The sequence below is a fragment of the Eleginops maclovinus genome, chromosome 9 (genome assembly GCF_036324505.1).
Source record: "Eleginops maclovinus isolate JMC-PN-2008 ecotype Puerto Natales chromosome 9, JC_Emac_rtc_rv5, whole genome shotgun sequence".
NCBI classification, from domain to species: Eukaryota; Metazoa; Chordata; class Actinopteri; order Perciformes; family Eleginopidae; genus Eleginops; species Eleginops maclovinus.
The window spans coordinates 25400238-25422140 of NC_086357.1; the positions used below are offsets into that span (position 1 = coordinate 25400238).

The following is a 21903-nucleotide window of genomic DNA, read 5'->3' on the forward strand; positions in this document are numbered from 1 at the left end:
AGTTCCAGGCAATATTTATATTTTTTGCATTTTATTCCAAAAGCTAAACAACGAAGATCAAAGGTTTTACATTCTTTGGCTTTCCTTCTTTCACCCTGGTATTAAACCATATGCCTATACTGGTGCACTAATCCCACCACCACCTGTCTCCAATATATACATAATCAGCAGGTGCCCAAAGCTGCCTTCAAAATAAAAGCATAAAAACCGACGTAGTTAACTGAAATTAAAAAGGCACATTTACAATAAAAAAAACTGAAATAAAATAAATGTTTAACTTATGAATAATATAAATCCACATGTAGCTCCAACAGCACGTCTGACTCTGATCTGTAAGGACGGCCGAGAGGAGTTTATCTCCTGCTCAAAGACCGTCAGTCTAACAGGGAACAGAAACTTAGCACACCTCCATTTAACCGCATCTCTTTGTTGCCTCTGAAATATACATCGACAACGCGTTCAGGAACAAAGCGGATTCTCTTTGTACTTCAGAATGCACACTGAGCAGTTCTCACATCTTCTCTATGGAGTGACGGGAACAAAACTTCCCCCGTTCTCCTGTGAGACCGATTCACACCTTCCAACACGCCTAAACAACACAAACGCAATGTTTTTTTTTCTGTATGGCGACAAACCATTACATCCTTGCTGCAATCCTGCCCAGGGAAATCTGGTGCCGTGTTTATATCTCACATATGGCTCACATTTATCTGAACCTGAGATGGGCTGAAGGCTGGAGATAGCGTGAACAAAGCTGACAGGCGAACAGATGGAAAAAGGATTTGACATCTCCAAAGCCAGGTATTAAGATAGCTGCCAGATTTAGAAGTGCAGACACAAGCAGACAGACACATTAAAGTTTCAGAGTCCCAGGTCCCAGAGAATGTCCTATCTCTCTGCTCTTAGCACCCCCACCCTCCTCCTCCTCCCTCTGCTTTGGACCCAGAAGGGGACGCCAGGAGAGCTGAACTTCTCCTTCTTCAGACCACCTCTGTCCTCTCTCATTCCACTCTGAGCGCCCTTTAAAGGGAACACAGAGGTTGTGCCTGTCCCCTGTGTCAGCGTCAGATCCAGAGGCTGACTGAGCCTCGGGGCCGGTTCCTCGCCCTCTGACCCTCCACCACGAGTAAACCCTACCTGGGCATGAGAGAGCCAAGCTAGGATTGACATTTAGAAAAAGTAATCAGGTCCTGCGTGTTTTTCTAACCATGAAAAACGTCACTGGGTTTAGCAAAGATGTTAGGAAGAATTCATCAGGACATAGTTATGAAGCGACGGATGTAATTGATAATGAAAAAACAATTTTCTGCAGATGGACTACTAAAAGTACATCTAGATACTCCTCCTAGGGCCTTCTTATCATGTTGTTTCATGCAGGCTTCTTAAACTTGCATATAGTTAGCCTTTTTTGAAAGTTCAGAACATATGAGCACTTTGGCAAGATATGACCGAAGATGGAAAATGCTTAAGAAGCACCGTATGATACGCGTTTGTCGGGGAAGATCTGTTGTTTCCTTGAGCGGCCGATTGGTGCGTCACTTTCACGGCATTGTGGTACGGGGTTATATCTGTTCTTTGGTAATGGATAGAAATAAAAAAGTAGACCAAGGAAGTATTGATGCTCCATCATCTGGAGAATTTGAACAGCTCTTATCATGGCCGCCAAAAAATACTTTGCCACTGCAACCTCAGTCCCTCTGTCCCCAGCATGTGCGCTGCAGATCAGGGGGCGGACGGCCGAGGGCTTATGGGCCCGCTCACTCTCAGAGGGAGTCCAAGCAGGTGCCGCAGATGTTTCTCCGCCGTCCTGACGTAACGGGGTTATCTGAGACTCAACCGGGCTTCTCCGTCTGTCAGCTCACCTTCTCGGCAGCCAACCTGCCCACACACTGCAGGCTGCAGTCCAACGGCCCCGAGGCTCAGGGAGCCACCACGAGGGGGCGGTTTTCGTGTGTTTGTCCCTGAGCTTCTACGTGGGCAAGTGTGTGTCTGTGTGTATGTCTGTTTGTGTGTGTGTTGGTGGAAGCAGGGCCTTGGGAACTGAGAGTGGGAGCCTCCTCACTGCAACAGTGGCTGCTACCTTGGCAACCCAGGAGGGAAAGATGTGTTGAATGAGTGAGTGGGAGACGGATCTACAGTAGATGCATGTGCGGGGGACGTGGCTCTGTTTATGAATTTCGTTATTTAAGCGGTCTCAATACATGCCACATGGTATGCCTGAACTGTACTGCCGGTTTTTGAGGCACTGTAGTCTTTTGTTCCCTTTCTGTTCATCTTTTTTTGCAAACTCTCCATTTCTTATGGAGTTGACCCCCTTAAGGTAAGTGAAGTGTGTTCTGACATGAAGCTGGTGACAGGGCACCCTTTCAAATGCTGGCTGATCAAAAAATAGCTCTACCTTAAAGTTGCTGCGGCAGCAAGGGGCAGAGCTTCAGAGGACGGAAGCAGTCAGTGTGACACATTTATTTTGACAAATTGAAATGTTTTTGTCCCTCAGTCGCATCTTAAAATGTCGCTAAATTCAAGACTGACCGAACCGATTTGCCTCCTTGTGAGGAGAAGAGGCTGGTCCTCTCAAGGTGTGTTAGCATCACCGGCTGATAGCTCTGATGATCCCTGAAAGCTGCAACTCCCCCTCCGTCTGATGCCTCTGTTCTCCCACGACTCCTGAATGACAGCCTGACTCCACCACTGGGTGTAGGTGCTTTTACACCGATTGTTTTCCAGCTAAATCATATTTAATTTTGTCAGATTGCTTCACATTAATGCAGATCTTTTACTCTTTATTGGACTGCATGTCTTACACACAGTTCTGTTGTTATGGAAATATATTCTCACAGGATCACAAGACAAAGATGTGAATAATTTGACAAATCATTCCACACGATGGCAGTTGCACCAACACAGTAAAACATAACATTAACTGTATTGTCAGCAAATTAACTTTATGATTAACGGCTGCACGTTAGAGAGCAGAAGCAGGAACAATAGGAAGGCACAGAGTGAAAAAGAGGCTTCTATGCGTTTCATTTGCTACCTACCACTCCACATCAAAGAGTCTATAGTGTGTTGTTTGAGCCTTGGCTGATGATAGCAGGAGATGAAGATGCTTTCATGTCTGCGGTACAGGGCTCTTAGTCACATAATATAACAAAAAAGGCGGAAAATAATGACAGGCAATATGCAACTGGAGTCTCTTCTGTGTGCACCTTACTATTATTGTGTACCTCGCCGTGCGCCTCACAGTGAATATGTTAAACTTGATTTAATGCCTGAGTGCTGCTGTGTAGCTTCGCATACTTCCATTCTGTTTATTTATGTACCTATATGTAATTTTGCATAGGTATGTCGTGTGGATTTTCACTTGTTTGTGTGCACAGGAGGGGGAAACAGAAAAGGTGGAATTACGAAGCCAGCAGGCAGGACACTAGCTTCCAAGTATTCTCATTTTCTCATCTCACACATTGAGCAACCTGCTGCTCCTCAGGAAACAAATAATGGCTTAGTCACTCGTAGAGCCCCGCAAACTCACCGAAGAGCTACTTACTAGAAATAGCAGTGATTTTACCACTGAAAGCATGCCAACCTCACTATACAATTTCAGTCTGATTGTACAAAAGCAATGCCAAAATAGTGAAAGTGGATCCAAATGAATCCCCTCCTCCTCACTCCCCACTCCCACGTGATAAGTGTGTTTGGTATATTACTTGGCACAATATGATAAAGCAGTGCAGTGGTACCTGAATTTGTGCAATATGTAAACACTAGAGCTGCCTCCTCTAAGTTTACCAATTCATCGTCTTAATTGTATTAATTGGTCTTAGTCAACTACGATATATTTGGTTGATTAGTGCTTTTTTTATGGCAGCGGACGGCTGCAAACACGCTACTTACATTACCAAAAAAACGCGCTGCAGCTTCAGAAACGATGCAAATATAAAAACGTAAATGTGCCAAACACATGCAAATGAAGAAACATCCTCACCAACTGAACACATGCGAAGCGTTTACTAGAATGAAACGCTGCAAATTAAAAATGCTGCAAGAAGCTCAAAACCCATCGGAAACCAGGAGACACTAAACAGTGATGCACCCATCTCAGACCAGAACGCTTGGTGTTGGTTGGTGGATCAAAAAGTTGTCCAAAAGTCACTGATGAGTCACGGAGTTAGTCCGTTTCATAATTGTGGACATAGCTAGCTAGCTCAGAGCAGATCTGCAATAATATCGTAAGGAGTCATGTGATCACATTGTTAAAACAGGCCGATAAAACGTAGATTCTAGGTGAGTTTCCAGTGACAGTGGGCCAACGTTATAACCCCCTAATGTCCACAACCGCTCTGGTCCCAGCTCTGTGCATCACTTTATAGTTTGCACTGTCAGACACCAGACTATTATTTCAAGGAAACTTGTGATTTCTCGTAAACACAAGATTTAAAGTAATGCGTTTACATTATTCTTTTGCTAAAAACAAATTTACAGATCTGTTGCATAAATTAGCAAAATGATTAGTCAACAAATTGTACGCGTGTTAATCGACTAATAATTTCTTTAATCCCCGACAGCTTCAGATGTAAAACTCATATCCTTACTACAATAATGCAGACAATACAACATCATTAGCAAACCCTGGATTTCTAGATGTATTTACTTCACAGAAGTCTCATTTGGGGCCGTTCTATTACAAGACCTCTGCTTTTATTACATTTCCATCATTTGTAGTAAGAAGCTCCACTCTCATCGCTGCAGAGCTTTTCCTTAAGTCGTTACAACTGTTGAATCTGCACAAGCGGCACTGTAAGCAGTTGACGAATCAAAGGCAAATGAATGTCTAACCTCATTAAAAGGCCATTATGGAAAGCAATGCATCATTTGAGTTCTTGTTTTTCATTGACAATTAAAACATATAAGCTAATGTATCCATTAAGCTAATTGATCAGCACAAGGCTGATTTTCTGTTAGCTAGAACCCATTAGAGGCTATTTATCATGCATTTTTAATAGCTTCTCTGTTTAGCCTCAGATGCACAACTTTCTCAAGTTATTTTTAATTACAATACGGCTCTGACGTGTGAAAAAATATCGACTTTTCTAAGTGAAACTGTCTTTTCTGGTTTATTCCTGTGCAAAACAAATATACGTGGGAGTGACACATTGGGAAATCTCATCTCCACTTACATAATATTGTACTTTGATAGATGACATAGAAAATTACTTTAACAGCAAAAGCCTTTACACACCAGGGGTGTAAAAATAAAACTCACAGCAATGATTAAAAGAAAAAGCTTGAGCAAAATCCAAATTTAACAGCGCCTTTACTTAATGCTTATACTTTTCCTTCTGGAGCCTGAGCTGGCCTTATCATTGCATCCCAGTTAGACACCATGCTAGGCTAAGTGATGCTGAGCTATTTTTAAACTGCACCTAAACTGTGCTTAAGCGTGGTGTGTTGAGCCGGAACAGAGTGGGGCGCTGTGATGCTGTGATCCAAACGCAGGCAACATGCAGGGCCTGCTGGGGAGTATTGAGGTGGACAGGGCAGGTGTTGTGTGAAGCTGAAGCCAACCTCACCGCCTGCTGCCTCTGCTTCAGACTGTAGGTTACAGCCCATAGTAGTACCCTGATCTGTAGGACTGCTTAAGGATGCGAATAGACAGGGGCTACGGTTGATTTGGCACCAAATACAAAATCAGGTCTTTTGTCTTTAACCTGTGTGTGTAACGTCATGGGGTTAAGGAAGGATGAAGCTCATCGGGAAAAAGACGATCATGGTGCCAAAAAATTCTGACGGCAGTTATACTGGGCAAAGAAATAAGTATGTAGCAGTTGATGCTGATGATGTGAGTCTGCTGTGGGAAACAACAACAAGTGCTACGCTTTTGTTGGTCATGATCTGTTGTTTTTCTGCACTTTAAAAAATTACAGCTGTAAGGTATTGTGGGACACCATTACCTCCTTTTGTCCGGATAAGGAGGGTCTAGTGTACCCTATGCTCAAGGAGCTAACAAAGGGAGCCTTGAAGCTCCCTTCCTATGATCCCGCTGTTACCACTTAAGGACTCCCGGGTCTCCATTAGGAACCATCCTTATCAAAAGACAATATTAGATCACGATCTGGGTTCATAATCTTCTCTGCGTTGACCGAAAATGGTTGAGGAACAACAACACGCCCCTACACACAAACAATGATGCATTAACAGGTTATCCTCCCTGTCCTGCTGTGAGGACATTCTTGGGTTTGTTTGTGTACGCCTCTATGATTGAGTGATTACATGTTTGGATGCGTGTGCACGTGTGTGTGTACATCTGTGTGGTGCGTCGGCTACTCCCGCCCCCACACCCTGCAGATTCCAGGCAGCCTGCCGGTTGCTCCCTGCTGTTAGCTGCTCCGTAGCAGGCGGAAAATGGTCGGTGGAATCCCCTCCCGGAGCTTTCCGGATGCTGCGGGCAGATGTCTCCCCTCATCTCCCCCGCTCACCTGGGGACCGCTGCCAGCCAGCAGGTCTCGCTCCCACCTTCTTCCCACTAGCCTGGAGGCCCCTCAGCCTCGCCAAAGAAGGAGTGAAGAATGAGGGTGGGGGCGGGCAGATATGCCAATACCAGTCTCCGCTCCCCATGCAATGAGAGAGCGCACATACACTCCCAATAACGTATCATTTGCCTATAGCAGCTGCTGAATATCACCTCCATCAAAGACTATTATTACGTTTGTTACAAGAGTGTAATCAAATGCCGACTCACATGTGTGCTACCCAACCTCGCATAGTAACTAGGAGACACACAAGCATATAGGCACCTACACTGATATTGTAAATATTCTTCTCTCTTTTTCACTATTTTATTTATCTTTTGCACCATGTATGTTGAGTTGTTGGAGGAGCACGCGACATAAGATTTTCATTGCCAACATATACGCTGTATCTGCTGTGCATATGACAAATAAAACCTTGAAACCTTGAAACCTTGAGGTTTCCCCCTCCGCTGTAGGGCCTTGGAAACTAGAGGGTCACAAGTTCAAGTCCAAGAATGGATCAGAGGTATTTTGAAAGGTGACATTTTGCCTGCTGGAAACAACTGAGTTGTCCTTGGAGAGGCACCAGAACACGCCACTGCTCCCAGGTCGTTGTCTAGATGATAGCGGCCCACCTTCTTTTAATACGAGACTAAATCTGGCTGTGTGCTTACACATGTAACAAGAGGAATTCAAACGAATCTTCCCTTTGCCTCCATGGCTGCCAGTTTGGCCCCATTTGGCTGCCTGGACTCCTCCATGAGTGCTTCGGTACCATTAAGCACCAACCAGCCCATCTCGATGGCCCCGCATGAGTGCTCTTTGCCGGAACACTTTCATTGTCAGCTCACCCTCCGGTAGCCGCGCTTGTCGAACCTGATATTTCTTGTTGAAGATGAGGGAGAGGGGGGAGGAAAGTGATAGGAAAGTGGAAGGCGAGGGCGGGAGAGATGGCGAAGAGGAACGTTACAATCAGAAGGCTCTCAGATGTTGCATGTGGAAATCAAACTGTTGGATGTGCATTGAATTCATGCAACTATTATACGTTAACGTTTGACATTTTGAACAGAATTATACAGAAATATGTTTAATTTATCTGCTGAGGATGTTTTAATGCCCATAGTGGTTCCCTGGCAAGCTAAAATGTAGCTTCATTTTTTCAATTCAACCCATTTAATGAATACATTTTGACTCATGGTCTCTTTCTCTTGTGTCTGTAAACGATTTGATAAAGAAGCCATAAAGAAGACTGTGAGTTATATTAAAAAAAAAACTCCTGATGTCAGCGGAGAGTCAGGGAGGAGGAGGAGAGGGAGGAGAGGAGGTTTAGTTAAAAATAGCAGAAGTCTCTCCAGGATGGCAGGTTTTTAATTAACAATAGAGAGCGTCTGATAATCCACAGTTAATCCAGAGGAGAGGAGAGAAGAAGAAGAAGGGAAAAACCATCAGCTGTTTGATGTTTGGACTACAACTCCCTCCTGGCCCTTCCTCTGCTCGCTGCTGAGCCGTTGTGCGCTGTGATATCCATAGCCCAAATGTATTTATTTTGTGAAACAGCCATGCTCCATATTTTGTGATTCACTTTGTCTCTGACTAACCGCTGTCTGTTCCCATTAGCGTAAATATGTGCATGCCGCTCCTCTTAAACTGACTGGGATTCTCTTTGTGTGTGGCGTCAGTGGATAGCGGCTGTTTGTTGAGAACTCGCCGACTGAAAGGCCCTGATGGCTGGAGGCGTCCGCTTAAAGTCCTACGCCTGTTGAAAGGCTTGATCTGTCGGGGAAACACTGGGAGATGTCAGGCCTGCTTCACACTCAAAGCGAGGCTGCTATCTGAGACACTTTGAGCTCAGAGGGAAATGGGGGTGGTGTTTTTTCTCTGTCTTTTTCCACCGCTGCAAAGACAGTCACAAATATGTTGTTCTGTTCGTACTCTGATACTTATTTTCAGCAAAAATAATTCAAGGACATTTGAGTGTTATTATCTCGTTATTTGACACGACCATGAGTACTTTGTGTCACGATTATAACAAGCAGCCAAACATGAGGAATTCAAGGATCTGGGTAGCTTATTAACTATTCAATATGATCATTATAACCAAAGATATTAGGTATTTCTGATATTTTTGGACCAATTGGGTTGGATGTTAAAAATAGGACTAAATCACCACTAAGCCGATATTCCAACCTAAATTCTTGGTATGAACAGACCTTCGACTTGCCATTTGCAAAGCTCCAACTGTGTCTTTTAAATGCAAAAGATTACAATCTTCCAACTTAATTGGCTTTTGTGCAGTGCTTATTTTAAAATCTGCCCATTTTTCAGTAAGCAGCCTATTATTAAAAGTATAATTCCACATATACAAACCCCAAATCTGCTTTAACCCGACCAAAAAACCAGCTCCTCCCTTCATTTGACCTGATATGGCTTTACTAAGTGCAAAGAATGTGTGTCAAATCATATAAATGGATGAAATTGAAGCAAAATAGCATTACAATTAGACCATTTGCCCTAAAAATCTCATTTATACTTGACATATTATCAGATGTTTTCTTTTTAAAGTCTTAGTAGTTCTGATATGGAGTAGGGAAAAGGGACTCAGTAAACTAAGCTCTCATTTATCACAGTATATATCCGCAGGGCTGTGGCAACAGAGCGGGCTTCACATGACACGTGGTTGACATAAAAGTCACACCAAGACCCTCGGCGCTCGGGGCAGGAGTCACTGTGATCTTGTCAGAAGTGATGAAGGGATGTTAGAAGAGATTTTCGAGGAAAAGATGTATGATATCCAGGAGGGAGCCTATGGATGGGGGAAGGGCTGGGTAATGTTTCAGTTTAAGGAGCAATGAAGGCATCTTTACTCATGTTACTGACTATTCTAAATGTGACTACAGCTTTTTTTTATTTAAGGGGCTCTATTATGCTACCTTTAGGTTCCTATTTGTATTTTGTTCCTCTACTGACATGTCTCCATGCTTTAATGTTCAAAAAGTTCTTTATTTTTCTCATACTGCCTGTGCTGCAGCTCCTCTTTCCACCCACTATCTGAAACCAGAGCCCAGTCTGCTCTGATTGGTTAGCTGTCTGGTTCTGTAGTGATTCATCAACCGCATAGAGAAGCCCCGACCCTTAGCCTATCACGTACAATGTGTTGGAGCACTGGCCAGTAGAAGCCGAGTATGTTAAAAATCTGGGAAAGCTTTGGAATTTCAGCCTCTGCAGACCGTTTACATGCACCAAAACTTATTTAACACACTACAGGAAAGGAAAAACCCCAAAGAGAACAATAAGGCCCATTTTAAAAGACTAGCAATTTCCAAAAACATCACAAGAGCCACATATGGAAAGTGGATAATTATTAGTTTGATGTGGTGTTATGTCACATATCGTACACAATGTTTGTCCTCTCTAACAATGGGGGGGGGGGGGGGTGTCTGTCTCCCATCACGTCTACAGAGTACGGCTGATGAGTTTAAAGGATGTTTTCTTGCTGTCATTGAACAAATTGAACCAGCAACTAATTGAAGGGAGTCTTTCTCCTCTTTGTGTCGTTGCAGGGCAGAGTCTGGGCTACGGCTTTGTCAACTACATCGATCCAAAGGACGCAGAGAAAGCCATCAACACGTTAAATGGACTCAGACTTCAGACCAAAACGATCAAGGTAACCAACACCATGTGTCTCATTACAGCTCACACATTCCTGCAAAACCCTGAAATGATTTCTATATAATAATAATAATAATAATTGATTAAATCATTTAAACTTAAATTAGAAGACTGCTTTCTTCCTCTCGCTCAAAGACTTTTAGACAATGATACTGTTAGTAAATGAGCTGAAGGGCAAATGGGATAAGCTATGGAAATATTAAAAGACCATTTGAATCAAAGATACACATTAAAAAGTGTGTGGCTGACATGCTTTCTAAATGTCAAAATGTAAACGTGAAATTTTAATGACTGGGCAGATTGGGTATTGTGACAGTTGCTCTTCTTTACAATTAAATTGAATAAAATGAAATAAAAAAATAGAACGAAAATAATAAAAGTCAAACAAAGAATTTGCAATAAAATATCAAATAAAAATATAGATATTTAAACGAAAAGACAAAGTAAATAATGGATGAAATAAAATACAAATATTATTATAGAAATAGCATTACTAATCCTGTCCCTCTTTTAAACATGTTTCAAAGACTAAAGATTAAAATTTAAAGCAGTTGTTTTTGACCAAAACCTCTCGCCACCTGAACAGTTTCTTGACCTCATCAACAAGGTCCGGGACCCCCACTGACACTGGCGTTTACCCCCCCCCCCCCCCCAGAAAAACCTTAGACATCACATTAATGCACAACATGTGAACTACATCTTGCCTTTTTTTAAATATTCAAATCGGCACATGTTGCACATTTCCTTTCCACACTACCTCTTTTAAATCAGCACAGCTCTCCACTTTAAATACAGTATATAGTATTTATATATGTAAATATTACCACACACACACATATACCAAAGCAAATTCCTCGTATGTGTAAACCTACTTGGTAATAAAAATGATTTCTACTCTTATTTAACATCAACATATCAGTCTTAATGCTTGTCGTGTTTTATCCTCGTCATTTCTCTGCCTGCCAATACGTTGTTTGGTTTAAACTGGGCAGTAATCTGTTGCTCCGTGGAAATCCCTGGCTTCTCGCTTTCTGTCATCTAATCTAATCTAATCTAATAGGATAGGATTATCCTGTAGTTGTTAATCCCACCATACAATGTACGCTGCCTGGCCATGACTCAGCACAACGTCCTAGCTCATTTATTCCACAGAAAAAAGACGGATGATTCAAATGAAAAGAGTAAAACGTGAAGATGTGTTGCGTTTTCATGGTGTTTTTGCACGAGTTGTGTTAGTAATACGAGTGTGTACATTTGAGGTTGTTTGAGATGGGATCTGTAGTGGTTTGATGAGGATTTGTGTGTGTTGTCCATATGCAAATCTACAAATGTGCAACAGTTACAAGTGTCTGTATGACTTCAACACTGGATTGGCTTGCTCACATTGGCAATACATGAGCTTTCCTCTTACAGGCGTCTTTAATGTGGAAATCCAATCAGTGTTAATTGTAAATGTAGTCTATTAGGGAGCTGAATTCCTCCTTTAATCGTGCTGTATTAACCTGAAAGCTGAGTTTGCAGCTTTTAAATGTGCTCCTCCTGCATCCAGCTCTTGAATTTGATTTAAACCCTTAATGCCTCGAGGGGTATTTTCTTTGCATGAAGAGCATAGAAGAATATCAAAGGAGGATCAACAACCAAACATGACAGCATAATAATATGTCATAAGCATCAGCATCTGACGTGACATAATTTGATATGAGGAAGAACTACAGGTCGTTTCAGATTGGATTTCTGTCTCCGCCTCTGTGTAGCCAGGGGACGTCATTCAGATTCCGCTCAAAAACAGAGCTGCTGCATTCTTCTTTTTGTCCTTGTTGCAAACTAGCTATGACTGCAGTGTATGGTATGGATAAGAATACATGTTATTGAACAGATCACAAAGATGACCCTGTGGTAAAATGTGAGAATTCATATTATTTGTTAACTTTATCCTGAAGTACAAATTATTGTTAATCAGTTCTTTGTATCCTCTTTTTCTGATTTGTGGATTGTTATTTAGTTATTTAATCTATTTTAGTTTTAACTGCATCTCCTTTTGTTATGTTTTCCCTGTAGCCAAATAATTTCTTAAAATGCAAAAAATAAATATATTTTTCCAATTATCTGTGGAAGAGGATTAGGGCCACATGTGAATTTATTTTTGGAGATCTGAACAAAGGTACAAAAATATGTTTAAGTTCTGAGAATTTCTGAGATTAAAGTCAGAATTTTAAATTGATTTCAGAATTCCGAGAAATAAAGTCAGAATCCTGAGAAAAAAAAGGCAGAATTCTAAATAAAAAATCTGAAAATTGTTTTCTCAGAATTCTGACTTTATATCACAGAATTACAAAAACTACATTTAATCAGTAATAAATCTCAAAAGTGGTCCGTTTAATTTTGAAAAAATCTGCCTTTTGAAAACCAACACGGCTCAGTTCAAAATGTTGTTTCAAAACAAAACTCCTCTTCTCTTCTCATCTCTTCCCAACATGATTTGACATAAAGATGATTTGCTACGACTATTTTTTGGAAGATGATATTAGAGTAGGTGACTTTTAGGAGCAATCTATCCTGGTATCCTGGCTCTGCTGGCACACCGCTGCATGCAGCAGAACTGAACCATCAGGCTTAACATAGCCACACTGAAGACATTCGTTTCTTCACAAGACACTAATTGGACATTCTCATAAAATGTGGCGCATGTTCCCCTTATAGTATCAGAAAAGCAAGTTGGCCAACATAGCAAATTAAGTGTAAGAGGGGGGTTTTTATATAAAGACTAGAAAAAGTTAATCCATAGCAAAAGGTCATTCACTAGCGTGGGTTTTCATGAGGTCTTAATTGAGTGCAGCAGTCCAAGTTCGCAGATTTCCCTCCGCCACACTGTCATGACACAAGAGGTTGCCTCAAGTTGTTCCGGAGATAAAGGCGGTCTCCGTAATGACAGGCGACAACTCTGCATCTCTGTCTGCCGCTATCGCTCTTTCACACTTCAATTCCTCTCTCCCACTGCTTTCCTTCCTTTGCTTTCTGTCTCCAACAACAGACTTTAAATACCCTAAAGGTTTACAAGGTAAATTAAAAAGGCAGCACGGTAATTCTAAAATTAAGTTTGCCGCTCTTTCATGTCACACCCTTCCCACTCTCTGCACTTGTGAGGAAACGCTGGGCCCAGAGATTTAAACGCTCCGAGGCGGTGTGTGTCTCTGTAGTGTCTTTGAGTTGGTTTCGCTGCTCCGGTTTCCCTCCACCACGACACCTCAGATTGTGTCAGCGATGGCTGCTTTCCTTCTGAGGTGTGAGGGGAAGCAGAATGCCAAAGGTCTCACTGTGACATGCATGCACATAATCTCACACACTTCTTCCCACTTTCCCGCACACACACACACTCCAGTGCAGCGCACCACACTTGTACACAATACCGCTCACAGCTCGAGGAGGTGTTGATGGATTAGACATCTGGAGTTGGCTGACAAGGAGAGAAAATGAGGGAGAAGAAAAGAGGAGCAAAGAGTTGCAGAAGCATGCAGGAAGGAAGCAGGAGGAAAAGATTGAAGAAGAGCGATGCAAAGAGAGGAAGAAGACGGCAGAGGAGGCCAAAGACGTGTGAAAGAAAACGGGGAAAGCCAGCTGTTCCCAAACTCCCACCCTTAAGAGTTGAGCAGGATTTCCATGCTGTTGCTCAAGGGTATGGCTGCATATCCACCATATTTGCCTGACTTTAACCTTATTTGATGGCTTATGTCTCCACATGTCAGAGGTAATGAAAGTACTGCGAGGGAAAGCTGCTCCAGTCAGCAGCACTGGTAATGGGATTTGAGCAACTTTCGCTCGAGCAAAATCGGTCTACACATGAGGATGTTGGGGACGGCGTTTGACAAGTGAAGGTTCACTAGTACAGAGCCGCCGCCGCTGCTGCTGCTGGGAGGCACACAGCGCAGGATAACCAGTGATTCACCGTTTGCTGCATTAGAGAAGCAATGTAGAAAAATGTAAATGACTGGGAAAAGGCGCTGAAAGCTTTATGTATGCATGTTTATCCACATGTGCACAGGGGATAAGTGTTTCTGTAAGTGTGTGGAAATGAGGAGGAGGAGCAGTGGCAGAGAGGGGAATTGTGTCGGTGTGTTTCCATGGGAGTGTTACAATGGCAAGACTGATGTGGATATTTTGTGTTAGTGTGTTTTTGGGAGTATGTGTTTAAAGCATGTTCAAAAAAGTTACGGTGACACGCGATTTACTCCCGAGTATTATTGTTTTATAAATGGAGGACAGTTGCTTTAATATAAGGTCAGAATTACTTAATCCCAGACTGGGAAATGTTTGCGTTGCAGCAGCATAATATAATACACATCATTGCACATAGTAGAAAATAAAATAAAAATAAGAAATGAACAAAATTCTAAAGTATGGACATCTCAAAGAAGAAATAGAAATAGAAATAAATTGTTGTATTGTAACCTTTGAAGTTAACAGAATATAACGCAGAATATAAAACAAAAGTGGGAAATTCATTCTGCGGGATCCGCTTGACTGAATGGTTATTTGCTAATAGGCTCATTGCTAAAAGGTTAAATTAAACTAAATAGATTACGCAATTTCTAAAACCTGACATATTAACTCTTACACCGTTTCATTCATCCACATTTGACCTGATATAGTAGAACCGAAAGGATAAGAGAAGCTGCTTCAAACTCTAATCCTGTTCCCCTGGCTACCTGAGCTGTCCTTCCAAAGTAAAACACTTGTGGTTTTCACTCAAGGGAACAAAGTTTCCTCTGCCTCTCCTCGGCAAACGGATCAAGTGTTATCTCTCCAGTGTTCGGAGCAGCTAAATCTTTTCCTGACAACAGTAATCCCCGCGGTGAAGTGTGCTAAGAAAAGTCATTTTTTCCTCCCTGAGGAGCCGATGACCTGCACGCCATCCAAAAACCCAGGCGCTCACATTAACCTAATTGACATCCACGGGCTCTCAGACTGTTTTTGTTTCCCCCCACAGGTGTCATATGCACGACCCAGCTCAGCCTCCATCCGTGACGCCAACCTGTACGTGAGCGGCCTGCCCAAGACCATGACTCAGAAGGAGCTGGAGCAGCTCTTCTCTCAGTACGGACGCATCATCACCTCCCGCATCCTCGTCGACCAGGTCACAGGTATCCATGGGGCAGCACCTCGTCTCTCTGAGCACTTACACACACACCTGATAGCCAGACACTGAACACACACACACACACACACACAGAGCCACATCAGTTTCTGTAGCGACTAAGCTTCCAATAAGTAAAAGCTAAAGATTACTTGTTGAGGTGTATTTAATAAAGTGATCGAAACACACAATGACATAAGCAGGCCCAGACACTCAACAGAAAGATATCCAAGCCTGTCTTAAAAACCTGGCCTACTCCTTAAACCAAACCCAATTGCCAGGAGTTATGATAAACAACTAGAAATGTGTGGAGTCTTAACAAATAGTAATGATAGTAGAAATGATACACAGGCTTTATATGCATTTTTGCTCGTACACCGTTCATGCAATGTCATGGTATATATATCAGTAACAGGAAGGATGACGTTCCCCCCAAAAAAACAATAATTTTGGCCTCAATTGGGAGAAATAAATTCAGTTTTTTTTAATCCCTAAATCAGTTTTCTCCTATATTTTGCATCCTCGCAAAGATGGCAGCCGGAAGTGACTCATTGCTGTCCTCTTGTCTCCACTGAACCTGTAAAAAAGTAAACTCAGTCGTAACAGTAAAATACGGCTGCAGTTGTTGTAGCACCATGAGTCAGCCTTAAACTCAAAGTGTTCAATTACAGAGGACTGGACTATATTATCCTTCTGTTGGCTTTTCATGAAAGTAATAGCAACAGTGAAAAGCACAGAACTTATCTTAACAAAAACACAATGGCATGATGCAACGATTTTCTGTGTAGGGAGCATGGATCTATAATAAGAACTGGATACAGCGTCGGAGGCGGGATCTCGGTCCTTCATATGAGAGCTGCGTATTAGCGCATGAAGACGAGATGGCCTGAGATTCTCGAGAGTAAAACGTCACAAATTACCTATCATGCCTGGCTGTCGAGGCTGTAGAGCATGCGCAGTTGAGTTTCCCCTTAAGCCCCGCCCCCGACCTCCTGCTCTCAGCTCAATAGAATGAATGGAGAGAGAAAATACATCTGGATTCAGCTTTTAACCCCATTTACAACTTTAAGGACCCAATGTTTTTAATAAGGGCTACAAAAGGGTTCATACTGGGTAGTTTATTTGGTTTAAAAAAAATCTCTTTCCCAATGTAAGTCAATGGGAAACAGGCCGGGTGACTTCACGGACTGATACAGAAGTTGCAGTACCCGGAGTTTGGCCACTATGAATATTTTCTCCGGAGCACTTCCTGGGGCCTGGTAGGGAGCTTTAACAAAGGATATCCAACATCTATGGATAAGAAAAGAATAGTGATAGACCATAATCAACTTAAATATAATGTATTCAAACCAGTATCTGACAGGTATTCTTCCTATTGTTCTAAAGAAAACAGTTTCAACTGTATTGCACAGTCCTATTGTCCGTTAAGCCTCGCCTGCTGGGTGACCTCAACGGGAGATTTATCATGACCACGCTCAGCCCCAAGCTGAGGGCGTCGTCTCAACATATTACATGAGAGACACGAGCTACATATTATACATGCTCAATTACACATTCCACTACATCCAAAACACAGGAATGAATCACATCAGCTCATTGCAGAAGAACCCCTCCAGGGTGTGTCTCAGATCCATTTCAGGGCTTGTGTGTGTGCCTGCAGGCTGCAACCTGCTCCAGTGTTATGTGCAATGTGTACTGATGAAGCAGAAAAAGGAGCAGCATGCTGTAAGCCACACTCATTTGCCTAACAGAATAAATCACTGCTGGCGTCGACGTCTGTAGAGGAGGAGAGAGGAGAGGAAAACAAAGGAGAGGAGAAGAGGAGACAGAGAAAATGGAGAGTAAAGCAAGAAGCAGGGTGTAGATTAGCATTAGGAGAGGAAATGAGAAGAGGGGGGAAGGAGTGGAAGGGAGAGGTGGGGGGAAAAGGGCTATTTCTATCATCATCCATGTTGATGAGGTGGGCACATCTCCTGCAGATCTGTCTTTACTAACAGTCCTGTCATACCACCGTGCTGCTCACACCCAGGGGACTCCATACCAAGCAGCACAGTCACGCAACACACAGAAAGGCAACATACGTGTTCAACCACATCTCTGAGCATCCTATCTCAGGACACATGAATAAAACACAGCACAGGTGGTACCGGGTAACAGAAAAGGAAAAGGTTTTGATGCATTGGCCATAGGTTTGCAGCAGACTGAATAATTCATCCTGGTCATTCTTGACAGGCTCAAGGTCAGGTTTAAAGCAGAGTGTTCTCACGGTCATGTCCGGATAAAGTGCTGCAGCGGTTCACTTCCACTACAGCGGATAATACGAGCACCCAGATCAAAGGAGGACGCTCAATTGAGAAAATGAAAGGAGTTTCAAACCACCACTTGGTTACAGAAAAACAAAAGAAAATTGGTTGTTCAAATCAAATATTTATGACATATTCCACTACGGCTGTCCTCAACTAAAGTCAAAAGCTTAGATGACTAACACCTGCACAATTCTGTCGACTAATCAATTAGCTTTTTACATATTAAAGAATTTGGAAAAAGCAACAATTGAACTGTTATATTCACGTGAAATATGTTCATAATCTTCTTGGAAATAAATAAGTTATTCAGCAACTAAAAAAATACTTTTAAAAATTCAGTTTACGAGACATAAACGAATAAGTCCAATTAATCCACTTAAAAAGAGGCATCCCAACACACTACTAATCATGCTTTTGAAAAGTGCTATTGGCCAGTCTTAAACAGGAAAAGTTTGAGGGCTAAATCATCATTTTTGTCCTACATTCATCAATATTAGACATGGATGTTTATGCTGTAGCAGCTAGACAGTAGATTTACCACTAGGCAGGAGACAGTTTTATACGTAAAGTCACATATATGCACAAACACACAGCCGCAAAAACAATAATAAGACATGGTCTGCGAGGTGTCTCCAGAGGGTGAAAGATCAGCAGGAGAAATCTTAATGATCAATTAGATGTTAGAGTTGCTGGTGATTAAATACATAGAGGACTTTAGAAGGGCCTTGAGAGTAGCACGCCAACATCATTGACTCATCTTTCTCTTCTCTCGGTTACTGTACGAGCACAAAGACACACAGACACACACCCACACACTCGCTGCTATTAGGAGGGAAATGGGCTGTAAATTAAAACTCTCCTGTGACTGCCAAAAATGTAAACACAGACGAAGAAAGCAGAGCTGGAGAAAGGTGGAGAAAAAAGGAGACGCAGACGGATTATGTCAGAGCGGTTTGTGCACCGTCAAGATAGTCTAACGATGTTTTAGAGGCTCTATTATACTTCTATGGGGGGTTTTCCCTTTCCTGTAGTGTGTGTCATAGGATTTTGTGCATCTAATTTCTCCCACACACTCCCCCGTGCCTGAAACGCTCCAATTGGACTCCTTAGTGACATAAATATGTAACACTCGTGCTTCTATTGGCTAGCGCTCCAACACATTATACGTGATAGGCTAAGGGGCGGGACATCTCCAAGCCGTTGACACAATCACAACAGAGCCGGCCAGCTAACCAATCAGAGCAGACTGAGCTGTGGTTTCAGACAGAGGGTGAAAAGAGGAGCTGAAGCACAGGCAGTATGAGAAAAATAAAGAGCTTGTTGAACATTAAAGCATGGAGACATGCAAATATGAGCCTGAAATGAGCAAAATATGTGTCTTTAAAGGAGACTTATTATGCTTAAATTAGGAATCATGTATTCTGGGTTGCTTATAGAACATGTTCATACTTTAATGTTAAAAAAAAAACAGGACTTTTCCTTTGCTTTCACCCTGAATATATCAGTTTTTACCTTTATCCGGAAACTCTGTTTAAGCTCCTCTCTTCTAAGCCCACCTGCTCTGATTGGTTCTTGTGAAAGAATACAGCTTGGTACATTTCATTCTAACCTAAGAATAAAAAAGGAAATACTGATTGTTGCACGGTGGGGTTTGGTAGGCACTGAATACCCAAATGTGAGTCAAAGAAAATGAGTTTTTCACCTTCGTTTTCTATGCCGTTGAAGAATAATCTGTTGAGAATAAACACAGCTGCAGTTTCATTTCATGGTATTTTATCAAACTGTGGGACATACTGTACACTGATGATAAAGAAATCATTGTGTGGTGCCTTGAAGTTTTATCACAGGTCAATTATGACTCACCAGGTTCTCCCTATAGTTATTTAATTATGGTCCCAATCATTGCCTGCAATCCAATTTACTCTGTGATTCACGCTTTCTGCTGAACTGAGACTCATTTCAGACACACCCTGACAGCAGAAATAGAGAGGGCTGTAGAGGCAGAGAATCGGCAATGCTACATAAAGTTGTTGAAGTCACGGATGCTCTCCAGTGACCATGGGCAGATGGGCTGATGATCCCCAGTTCCTGCTCTGCTAAATTGGGAACACGAAGTCTGTTCTCTAAATGACCCCCTCATCAACAGGATGCACCCTGTAGTCACTCTTCTGTTCGTGAAGACAAGAAGGAACTTTAAAAGCATCACAGTTAGCACCATTCAGTCAGAGGCGGCAGAAACAGAAAGCCACTACAACTTCCAAATTGCCCTAAAGACTCCGAGAGAGAACATCGACTTGACACAGATTTCTCTCTCTCCATGTCTTCCTCTCTCTGTCTATTGATTCCTTCTGAATGGATAAGCATATTTTGTCTCTTTATCAGTGCAAATAGCCCTACCGAATCCCCCCCCTCCTTCCTTTGTGTCAAACCTTCAGAGACAAGAGCCAGGCCGTGATTTTCTGCTCTGACTGTTGGTTTAGGTTAGCTTCAAATTGAAACAGATTTAATATCAACCACAGCTTTGGATATCGACATATGCGTCTTCTTCCTGGCCCTGCATGCGAGCAGAGGTCAATGCTTACCTGATCAATGCTCGCAAATACAATCGATCCTCGTGCTACAAACGCTGGCTCTGATGCGACACTAAATTGCTGCTCAGCGTGTGTGTGTGTGTGTGTAGATTGGCTGTGAAAAGGCTGGTGTCGAGTTCCCTTCATGTGGGACGTAAGGTGGCAATGGGAAAGATTCCCATGGCAACAAGTCTCAAGCTATAATGGCGTCATACGACTCAAGATGGTGATTGCCAGTGTTACTAATAACAAGTGTATTTTGCACAATGATAGACATGTTGATCAATATAGCTTTAAATTAAGCTTCATTTATCTTGGAAATATTCTGGCATGAGGCATCAATGTTTGAAATGACTTTAGACACTTCGCTGTCATTTATTCCCAAGTTATCTTCTGTGTAAATCGAGCTTTCAGATGTCTAGACTTCCTCATTTGTGATGACGGAGAATGCACAGACATGCAGCATTACGCATACGCTGCAAGAAGCACACAATGCACTTTTTAAAAGTAGAATTGATATTCATGGAGGCATTGGAAGTCCTGTCATGTTGTGTTTGGTGGGCATACCGTTGCACATTACAACTCAGTGATCAACACGGGAGCTGTTGTGTGCAGCTACAGGCCCTGTTGGAGGCGATTAAATATTAATTATGTTTACTAGAAAACCATAATATTACTCCAGACAAAATGCAAAATGATCTGTGGATTACTTGCGTTGTGATGCACTCATGTACAATTCAACCAGTTATTTTTGTTCAGTATAACCCAAGCAGCTCTATAGCAGCGCACACACACACACACAGCTGTTGCCTTTTTTATTTGTTTTGTTTTTTTTATAAATGAGGAGAAAAAGAGAGATACAAACAGAGACAAATGTGTCCCCAGGAAGTTATAACAGACCGGTTTCGTGTGCGTAAAGATTCATAGACCCTTGTGACTCATCTTTTTGCAGCTGCCTGGTGTTGGTTGCAAATGATTTCCTCAAGATACAAAGTAGGCTGTGAATATTAACACTTTTAACTGTCCTTTTCTAGGTTAGAAGCTGCAGATTAGTCACCAATAGTTGTTCCGATACTTTCGATAGTTGTATGCTTTTAGGTTTATTCCTTTCCTGTAGTGGTGATATAGGTGTTAATGGTCTGCAAAGGCTTAAAACTCCAAAGTTCCCACCAGATCTAGCTCTCCAACACATTGTATGTGATAGGCTAAGGGGCGGGACATCTCTAAGCGGTTCACCAATCACAACAGAGCTGACCAGTTAACCAATCAGAGCAGACTGGGCTCTGGTTTCAGACAGAGGGTGAAAAGAGGCGCTGCAGCACAGGCAGTACGAGAGAAATAAAGAGCTTTGTGAACATTAAAGCACATTAAAATCACAGTAGAGACACAAAATACAAACTTGAACCTGAAAATGAGAATATTATGTCCTCTTTAAATCAAAAGTGTCATTTAAATCAGTATTGGCCCTAACTTGTAAAAATCCTGGCAAGATTATTAGCTCAAAAGTCAGGTGCATGTGTAACATTGAAAAAAGTAAAAGCCTTCCTCTTTCAGAGCACCATAAAAGCCGCATTTTAAAAACATCTCTCAGTCCCCTCATCTGCATGGAACTCGTCTCCTTTTACCTGTCCTGCCACCTCTGTGCCCCGCTTGCTCTGCTGGATACAAAGGAACCAAAACAACAAGCCTTCGAAGGTCAGAGAAATGCCACTTTGTAG

The 21903-nt window shown here is 42.2% G+C and overlaps 1 protein-coding gene across 4 annotated transcripts in view; it reads left to right on the forward strand.

Annotated features, from left to right (window-relative positions):
- elavl4 (ELAV like neuron-specific RNA binding protein 4) overlaps nucleotides 1-21903 on the forward strand; it is an 84360-nt gene that overhangs the window by 42716 nt on the left and 19741 nt on the right. For all 4 annotated transcript variants that reach the window (XM_063892280.1, XM_063892278.1, XM_063892279.1 and 1 more), the window contains exons 4-5: nucleotides 10070-10173; nucleotides 15163-15316. In XM_063892280.1, coding sequence (XP_063748350.1) covers nucleotides 10070-10173; nucleotides 15163-15316 — 258 coding nt within the window. The remainder of the gene's footprint in view (nucleotides 1-10069; nucleotides 10174-15162; nucleotides 15317-21903) is intronic.